Here is a 9,612-nt window from a genome sequence, read left to right as displayed (position 1 = left end):
TCTAATTCATCGATCAAACTTCGCGGATTAGAAACCGCGGAAAACTCGTAGTAAACGTGTCGAGTCGGAAGACGGCCCAAAGGGACCTAAAACACGACTCGAGGCCCATCCTACGATTTTCCTAATCAAAAGCCCGTAAACCACAGCCTGGTTTACGCTTGGTCCACAAGGAAGGATAAATGTCAAGTTTCCGCGGATAAATACGGAAGTTTTGAAGATAATTGTGAAGATCGGGAAAAATGGAATATCTCCATTTTTATGCTATGACGGCTTAAGGGCAGAAGAGTAAAAGCGTAAACCGACCTTGGAGCTAGTATATAAGGAGTCCTAGGCGAGGAGCAAGAGGGAGAACTTTTTAGATTCGGAATTCTCTGCACTTAGAAACTTTAGGCTTATTCTCGACAAGTTCGGTTTCTATGACTGGCACTCAATTACTAGACGAACTCGCCCAGGCAGTTCGATCTCTTGTCCAGCTCTATCAATTGAACTACGTTCGGCTTGATCCTCGAAAGGGGTACGTAGGCAGCCTTTAACAAGGTTCAGTCCGAAATCAATCTAAGCCTTTTAGATATCTTTTTCGTCCTTTGTTATCGAGCTGCGACTCAACTAGGATTAGGGTTTTATGTTGCTAGAACTAGGTAACTCGCTGACGGCCCCTGCGGCCAAAGCCTTTGTATTCTCTTGTAATGATCGCAACGCTCTTACGCGGACTCGAAATAAGATCTACCGTTTTCTCTAAACTCGTTTGTTATCTTTTCATGATTTCCGCATACATTCGATCACTTGTCGTTGGCTCTCGCAGAGATCCGGGACCTCTGGGAAATTAGGGTTTTCCTAGTTTCCTTATTTAAACGGAAATCGACAGTGCGAATTTCGGTTCCCACACTAACTTGCCATAATTGTAACACTCCTTGTTACTTATGTGATCCTCGATCATCCTTTTTCTGTTTCTTCAGACACTCGGTTTCAGTATGGTTGTTCTTCTTGCAGTAACCACACCACTTTTTGCCTCCTTGGTGCTTTGAGTTGTCTTGTGTGACACCATAATTTTTGTGTCTAACACGAGAATCGAATGCTCCTTCACTGGTACTTTTTTCTCTTGCAGCCAGCCTTGCTTCATGAGCCTTCAAAATCCCGATCAACTCTGCCATCTTTGTTGAAGTCAAATCGCTTTTTGCTCCAACACACTGACTATGCTATCGAACTTGGCTGGGAGAGAGATGAGTATTCTCTGTATGAGTTGAACATATGTCTTTTATTCACCATGATAAGTTAATTGATTTGCCAATTCAACTATCTTATCCGTGAAGACCTTAATGTCTTCATTCTCATACATCTTCAGATTCTCGTACTCCCTTCGCAACGTTTGAAATTTAATCAAACGAACTTGAGGAGAGCCTTCATACTCTTCCTTCAATGCATCCCACGCCTCTTTGGATGTTGATGTTGCTGCAATCCGTGAAAATATATGATCCGATACGGCAGTTTGCAAAATTTGCAAAGCCAATGTATCGTTCATCATCGCTTCTTCTCTAAGCGATCTTGCTCTTGCTGTTTCAGGGGTCTAATCCACTTCTGCTGGTGGGGCAGCTACGCCTTCTTAAACCACAGACCATAACTTTCTGGTCTTGAAAATGGTTGTCATTTTGATGCTCCAGAAGTCGTACTTCTCTCCATCAAATATGGGGATTACTTGATTCTTCATCGTTTTGTGTGCTTCCGAAATCGTATGACAAAATCCTCTAGCCTCCTTTTCTCTACGCCAAGTGTTTCTCTTACTAGTGTTTTGTTCTTCGTCCTCTCAATTTTAAAACTCTGATACCATGTTAATCTTTTACCAATCGCTTGTGTTACACAACGAGCACAGTGTGTTACACTCGAGTTCGAGAGAAAGAATAAGATAGACGTTTCATGCTTATAAGCTTTTCTGAAAATACTTTTGTATTATTGAGATTCTGTGATGTTGTTTACAACAAATGATTGATATATATATAGAGATCGAATCATTACAAGTATAAGACACACAACTTTTTATACTAAAGGACACAACATGAAGAGTTACAACTCTTTGTGTAATAACATAAATAACTAACTTATGTAAATGTATTAAGGAGAGATTAGATTATAGTTTAACACTTACATCAGCGTTTTTGTGTCTTAGCGCATCAAATAGAAGGTCTAATACCTAAAGAAAGACGAAATAGATTAAGTAACAGTATAAACAAGTACTAAACTACTCAAAGATGGGAGAAAAACCTGTAATGACAGGAAGGTACACCTGCAATCCTCAAGTTTAGAACTCAGTTCAGCTAAAGACTGAAACAAGCCCTGAAGACGTTTAGGGTGAAGCTCACTTTCTGTCTTCAGGATGTCAACAATAGTCTTGACTGCATTAGCTTCGTAAGCTAGTTGATGTAGATCCTCTTTTTGGCACGGAGAGAAGACAAACACATTGAACATGATCGTTAAGAAGCTCAAGCAGAATAGTTATCAAACTTGATTTGGTTCCCATGTTTAAGAAACAAGACGGACAAGTGTTGTATATATCAACCAAGCAGAGACAAGAGAGCAGCCTGGTCCTTGTATACCTATCCTTTGTTAGCTCAGTTACAAAACTCAGATATCTCCCACCCTCAAGGCCAACAAAGCAAGAAACAACTTCATGATTACTCTTCAAAACCATGGCTAAAGACTCAAGACAAGCTTCTCTTTGGCTTAGAGAACCATCGAGAAGGACAACAAGCTTCTCCAAGACACCAGCGTCGCGGAGTACCTGTTTCTCTGCAGTTGTGCCACAAGCGTGAGCTATAATGCTCGCACCGAGGCCACTAACTATCGTTCTCTCTGTTCACCAAGGAGAAGAGAAACTTCCATGTTTTTCTCTTGGAGGAAGTCATACTTTGGAGCTAATTTAGATTGATATATCATTCTCAGCGAACGGGCTCCCGCATCAGCTACTTAATGAACATGTTAAAGAAAATCAACATACCTACTTAAATGGCCAATGCTTTATCATAGAGAAATGTTCAAGAAATCGATAGGCCGTTTCTTTTAGACCTATTTGGCACAGGCGCAGCCTAAACTGATTTTTAGAACATTGTCACATGGTATATAATCTAAAGATCGTTCAAGCTTTCTTCTCTAGACCCAACAGAACTTTCTAATAGAAAGTCAATAAAGCTAGTATTTGTATAGGAAGGCGCCTAGACTGATTTTTTGAATGCTTAGACTATAGCATAGGCAGACGTAGTCACCTCCTTTACTGTCAATGTTTCCTTTCTATTTCCATACCTTAGAGTATGAACAAGAGAATCATACTGTATACTATGGAGGAAGATTCATAAGTATCTGAATAGCTTGATCCTCATCAGCAACATAAATGTTCAAGCTTGCAAGATCATGAACAAGCTTTAGGAACATGTCTAGATTTTCTTCAATACTTTTACTCTCCACCATTTTCTAGTTTGCAAAGCTTTGCTTCAAATAGATCCAGTTAGGGAGAGTCTTAGTTTGATAGTCTCCCTCTAGAGCTTTCCAAACTCCCAAAACTGTTGTTTCTTTCATAACTTTTCGCAGAACCATATTGGTTAAGCTTGAACAGATCAAGTTCCTCGCTCGAGTATCCTTCTCCTTGGCGAGAGGATCTTTCTTAGCCACTTCTTCAGTCTTAGAGCTTGAGCCTTCTTCAACCTTAGTATCCTTGACAACCTTTTCGTTTATAACGTTACCAAGACCTTGTAGTTCAAGCTGCATCAGCATCTTAAACTTCCACATCCCGAAATCACCAGATCCATCGAATTCTCTATCTCTAATCTCGTATGAACTGATTCCATCGAGATCTGTCAACAATCACAGAACCAGACACACAAAAAGCAACTAGAACACAACATATTAGATCCAGAATCTCAGAGCCGAGAACCTGGCTCTTATACCAAATGTTAAGAACCGAGATTCAATTCCGATCAATCTTAAACACTCTAGTTCAATTGATTACGTGCTTGATATGAATTGGTTTGTGATCAATCTAAAGCAATAACGAAACACACACAAATTTTTTACCTAGACTTCATTTCCTACTGTCTGGGGAGAGATCGAAACTCTCAAGCTTTTTCACTATTGATTAGTATGATACAATAAGGAAGATGATACCGAGATTGATATTGTTTGCTTTTTGCAGCTATTACAAGTTTCTATACAAAACGTACACTGGAGAAGACTATCACAGCGACTACGATGAGGATGACTCTCTGTCCTCCTCTGAGCCTTCCGACACCAAAGACTAGTAGCCTGAAATGGAGAAAGAGCTTGGATCTCAGAGCTATGAACACTTCAGGATTTCTCTATCTTGATCACGATCTTTCTCACCCAGCTGTTATCGTCTCTCACAATATCTCGCTTTTTTCGGATAATTCTCAAATGCTCTATATCGCTTTCTTTTATATGAGAAAGACGACGTTTGTTACTCTCGGATCCCACACGTAACAAACTTTATCCATCTCAGCACGAGCTCGTAAATGAGTGGGCTCTGGCCAGGCCGACTCATTCTTATCGCCTTTCTGTTTCAAATGATAGGCCCAGTATAAGGCCCAAGACCAAAAGAACACAGTATCCCCAGCTTGACTTCGGAGTCAGAGGAAGCTAGACGAAAGAACACGTCAGTTTGACGATTATAGACGAAGGAGGTGGTGATGGTAGGCATGGCGGAGATTTAGCGCCTCCGTGAATTAAGCAATCTCTCTCTCTCTCTCTCCCCGTTAGATTGGAAAGAATGGCAGAGGAGTTCCATAAAGGTTCCACCTTTTTGTTATTTGAGTTCTTTTTTTAAACTAGAAATTTCAGAATAGCTATCAGCCAATCATGTTAAAGAATAGAGTTTCTAAACATAGGTTCCTCCTATATTTTGTTTCTTTCATTATCGAGGATGAACTTTGGATCTAACTGGTGACCATTATAGGAATATTAGGAATGAGTAGGGAAAAAATGCAGAGGAATAAAATTAGATAAAAGAAAAAGAAATTATTCCTTAAACAAATTTGTTCTATATTCCTTTAAAATAAAAAGAATGCAAATGAAAAATTATTCCTTATAAATGGTAAAAAAAAAAAAAAAAGAATAGCAAAGAATGCATTATTCCTTTTCATTTCTTAGTCATCAGTTACACCTTTTTTTTAAATGATTAATTAGCGATAAATTCTCTACCATTTTTGTTTTTGATGCAATTATTTTTTTTGATCTGATTTTTCAAAGACCAATTAATTAGGTTGAGCTGATGTTGGTCTAGATACATGATTTGAAACCAACCATATTTTCTTTATATTTCATCAAATTTAAAATTTAGCCTAAAATTTGTAAAGAAACTAAAACATAAATAAAACGGGAACATATTATTATACAAACTTTTTCTAATTTTTAAGGTAAACATAACATTATGTATTCAATTTAATATTTGTAACTATTTTAAATAATTTAATTTTAATAAAATTTAAATAGTTTGGATAATTTAGAAGAATTACTAGATTTTAAATAAAATAATTTAAAAACTATTTACAATTATGGAATTTTATATTTTAACTAACGGTTTCAGCAGAACAACACAAAATTACTAAAATCTACCAAAAATCACAATTTAAAATACTCTAGTAACAACATTTCTAAAAAAATATTAAAATCACAAGTTTAACAACACTATCTTTAAGAAATTCATGTCTGAATAACAAAAAAAAATTCATCAATCTAAATCTCAAATTTAGTACACCACATCCATTAACATTTTCAAGAATATTACTAACTCACGTATAATTATTTGCATCACCAAATTCATATTCTTTGTTTTTTATTAAACTACAAGCTCATTAGAAAAGGTTTAAAGAACAATTAAAACATGCCCTCCCCTTTTATTCTCCTTCTTTACCTCCTGAGAAAAGACCATGGTCCTGTGGCTGTCCCAATCCTGTTACAGTTCCAATCACATTCTGTTAGAAAAAAGTTTTAACCATTCACTAGAAGATACAGAGAGATTCATAGATTTTTTACCGCCAAAATCCAACGGCTGCTCTAAGACTCATGTAAATGGTGAGACCAAACCAAAGTCCAATAAATCCATGAGTCGACGAGAGTAGGACCAAACACAAAATGCTAACTATAGCCACCATAACTAATGATGCTGCGGCATAACCGAAATCAGATGCTCCAAAGTTAACTCCATCGAATACAAACGCTAAGGCGTTGATTGGTTGTGTCCCTGCCACAAACTTTAGGAACCAAGAACGTATTTTAGCCACAATATCAAGAACATAATCTTGGTTTAAGGTGAAGTTAAAAGTAATCACCGGAAGTCCTATGCTAATGAGGTGCAAGACTTTATCATCTTTCGTGAATAGTCTTGCTCCAAAATGCAATCCTGCTCCAAGTATAATGGCGAGTAGAAACCCAAGAACCAGTCCCAACTGTCACAAGATTCAGTCCTTTAGTTTTTGGTTTACTTTTGTATGCTTAGGTCCTGAGAATGTACCTGCAGTACACGGGAGGCGGTAGCTGCAGCTCTTTTGTAGTCCTTTTTGGCAAACGCACTCGCTAGTATTGCCTTATAAAAAGACACATTTGTTAAAACATAGAACAAAAAAATATTGAATGAGGAGACAGAGAGAGATCTCAAGGGCTAAACCTGGCCAGCTACAGCAAACCCATCTGCAAGAAGTGAAGTTGCTAACCAAACCTGCAAGCAAACTTGGAAAGCTGCCATAGAAATGGATCCTTCTCGCGCAGCTAGTGATGCAGAAAGGGTTACACAGAATGTCACCGCTATTACTCTCATAAGTAAAAGAAAGCCTGAGAGAGAAAAAAAAACGCACAAAGAAAACATGTTTTTTCATCAGAGGTTTCACTATAATATCAAAGTGAGTAGTATAACACGATAGGAATCAAACAAAATGAACCTATTTTATTTTTAAAACCTGATAATTTTAGTTCAAACAAAGCTAAACATGTTTATTACATTAAAATAGGCATGCTTATTACAAAGTTCAATTATATGCAATACGATCAACAAGTATTTACAATACCATTTTTCATGAACCGAGAGAACTGAAGATGTTTGGTACTCAAGTTAAAGATATCAACTTGACCCATCAATTTCCACAAGAGTATTCCACACATAAGGTATCTGAAAATGAACATATAAACAAGCCTTACAGAAAAAAGTATATTTAAAAAGAAAAATAGCCTCAAAAATGTGAAACTAAACTCACTGGGATAGGACATGAGCAGTGGCTGCTCCTGTAACGCCTAGACGAAAAACGAATATGAAGATCGGGTCTAGTATTATATTTGTGGCATCTCCAATCACTGTGGAAGAGATTAATACAAAATAAAAGTTGATCATCATCATCAGGTTTGTTATGTGACAAGAAATTTTGATCATAATAAAGATAAGTCATGTTACCAGTTGCGTATAATGGAGTTGTTGTGTCTTTAAATCCTCGGAATACACCTTGTGTCGCAAGTGAGAGAAGAACAGCAGGTGCACCAAGCGATCTTAGAGATAAATATCTTTGAGCAGGTCCCAACATTGGAGAATCCTGTAAAAATTAAAAAACATGTTCTAAAGATTTGCAATCTCATAACATTCATATATAATTATATTAAGCCTGAACGATCGATTCTGTACGTGTTTAACTCCCATGAAACTCAAGAGAGGTCTGGCGGTGGATATAAGAAACGCAGCTTGAAGAAGGCCAAGAATGGCTCCAATGATTAAAGCAGATGAAGCTGATGGTATGTTTCTTTTCTTGACTGGGGATTTACTAACACTAAAGATACTACTGCTGATTTTAGATTCATCTGGCAAGGAACAAACTAGTGATTAGAACTTTCAAGAAATCAAATAATAAAAGGAGTGCCGATGTTGCAGAGAATATTTTTATATATACCTTTATTAATTTCAGGAATAAGTTCTTGAGTTTCCTCCTTTGTGTTGTTAATACCAGTTTCAATACATTCTTTATGATCTTGGACTGTGTTTTCCTGAGAACTATAAGCATCTTCCTCTGCTACAAAAGAAGTTGTGATGCTAACTAATGGGAAGATAGCGATTCTTGAAACTTGGTTGAACAAAGCAATTGAAACTCCAACTGCAGCAAGCTCTACAGGACCTGTATACATCACCAAAACAAGAAACCAAAGATTAAACAAAACTATCAAATGATAAAGACTTTTTTTGTGGTTGTTGTCAATACCTATTTGGCCTATGAAGGCTGTATCCACAAGAGATGCTATAGGATCAGCCGTTAAGGCAAGTGCTGCAGGTAAAGCTATTCTTGCTATCTCCAAACCGAGCTCATCAAATTTCAAAACTGATCTGATACATCAAAGAACATCCAGTTTCAAGTTTATTCTTGATCACGCAAAGAAAACAAAATTTTACAAAGTAAAAAAACTATTTATTACCTGAAATCACTTAGGAAGATGCAAAGAGGGTTTCTTGGATAATCACAAGGAGTTTCTTTGTTGAAGCCAACATCTTCAGACATCGTTAAGAGATGTTACTGAACTTTTTTTGTGTGTTCTGAGTTTCACAAGTACATAAAATGTGTGTGTGGATACAGAATCTAGCAAAAGTAAATGATTCTCGGTTAAATAGGTGACATTTCATTAGATGCCCCTCATAATAATAGAGGGAGTTCAATTTTCAAGGCTAACCACACATTGCATATACCTTTAGACTTCAAACTCCAATGTAGTATTGATTCTTGTCTTGCGTCCACAAACCTAGAGGGTTCCAAGAACAAGTCATCTTTAATCAAAGACGGACTTTTTCCACATTTTTAAATAGAGAAAATAAATGAAAGAAAATATGAACAAGAATTAAAGATGATAAAGAAGAAAAAAAAATTAATGAAGAGAAATCTGGTTACAACAAATCTTCTATCAATGAATGTTTGGTTAACGTCAATTACCAAAGAAAAAAAATCGACAAGTGACATAAAACTACCCAACAATCTTATGAAATTTCTATGATTTTTCGGATAAAAAGAAAAGTATTTGGGAAATTAACTCGATTCCAAAATGCGTAAGAATTAAACATGTGATTATGGACGAGGAAAGACAAATGTAACGTAAGAAGAGAAGAACACACCTTTTTGTCTGAACCAAGAGAGGTCAATAATGTGTCTTCACTTTTTCTATTTTTACGAAAATAATTTCCCAGCAAATTATAAACCAAGACAACCAAAAAAAAAAAAGTCACGGCAAATTAAAAACTCATTTTTTTTGTTTTGTTTATTTTCTAGGAGTCTGGAGGATGTAAACACACTGTTTTTCAAATAAATTACAGTGAAAAAGAATCAGGTGATGAAATGGTAACGATCAAGGAGTAGGAAAATTGGTTCTGAAAAATAAATGGTTGAAAGAGAGGGAGAGACTGGGAAGCCGAGGCGTCTAGATGGAAGGTGGAACGTGTTTTAAGTTTTAACTAACAGTCGAGAATAATTTTGTTTTTCTTGTAATGGGGACACATTTTGCATTTAGGAAAATATCAATTAAACGCGCGTCTCCCATCGTTCTCTTTACCCTAAAATCTCCGATTGAAAAGGGTGGAGCCACCGCGGATCTCCG

At 36.7% G+C, this 9,612-nt stretch overlaps 1 protein-coding gene across 2 annotated transcripts; it reads right to left on the bottom strand.

Annotated features, from left to right (window-relative positions):
* Positions 1-5,668: 5,668 nt before the first annotated feature.
* Positions 5,669-9,404, bottom strand: LOC111198031 (protein DETOXIFICATION 42-like). 2 transcript variants are annotated; one of them, XM_022689749.2, is made up of 14 exons: positions 9,134-9,404; positions 8,714-8,766; positions 8,446-8,606; positions 8,235-8,356; positions 7,929-8,150; positions 7,667-7,839; positions 7,442-7,577; positions 7,248-7,344; positions 7,062-7,162; positions 6,665-6,828; positions 6,512-6,583; positions 6,330-6,446; positions 6,034-6,251; positions 5,669-5,950 (listed from the first exon to the last, which is right to left on the bottom strand). In XM_022689749.2, exons 3-14 carry the CDS (start codon positions 8,526-8,528, stop codon positions 5,908-5,910), a joined length of 1,548 nt encoding a protein of 515 aa, XP_022545470.1. In that variant the 5' UTR covers positions 8,529-8,606; positions 8,714-8,766; positions 9,134-9,404; the 3' UTR covers positions 5,669-5,907. The 2 variants fall into 2 exon arrangements, with proteins under 2 accessions (XP_022545470.1, XP_022545471.1); XM_022689750.2 differs by lacking the exon at positions 9,134-9,404 and having other exon boundaries at positions 8,714-8,864.
* Positions 9,405-9,612: the final 208 nt, after the last annotated feature.

Source organism: Brassica napus, chromosome A8 (assembly GCF_020379485.1).
Source record: "Brassica napus cultivar Da-Ae chromosome A8, Da-Ae, whole genome shotgun sequence".
In the NCBI taxonomy this organism is placed as follows: Eukaryota; Viridiplantae; Streptophyta; class Magnoliopsida; order Brassicales; family Brassicaceae; genus Brassica; species Brassica napus.
This window is presented reverse-complemented; position numbering and strand designations above follow the sequence as displayed.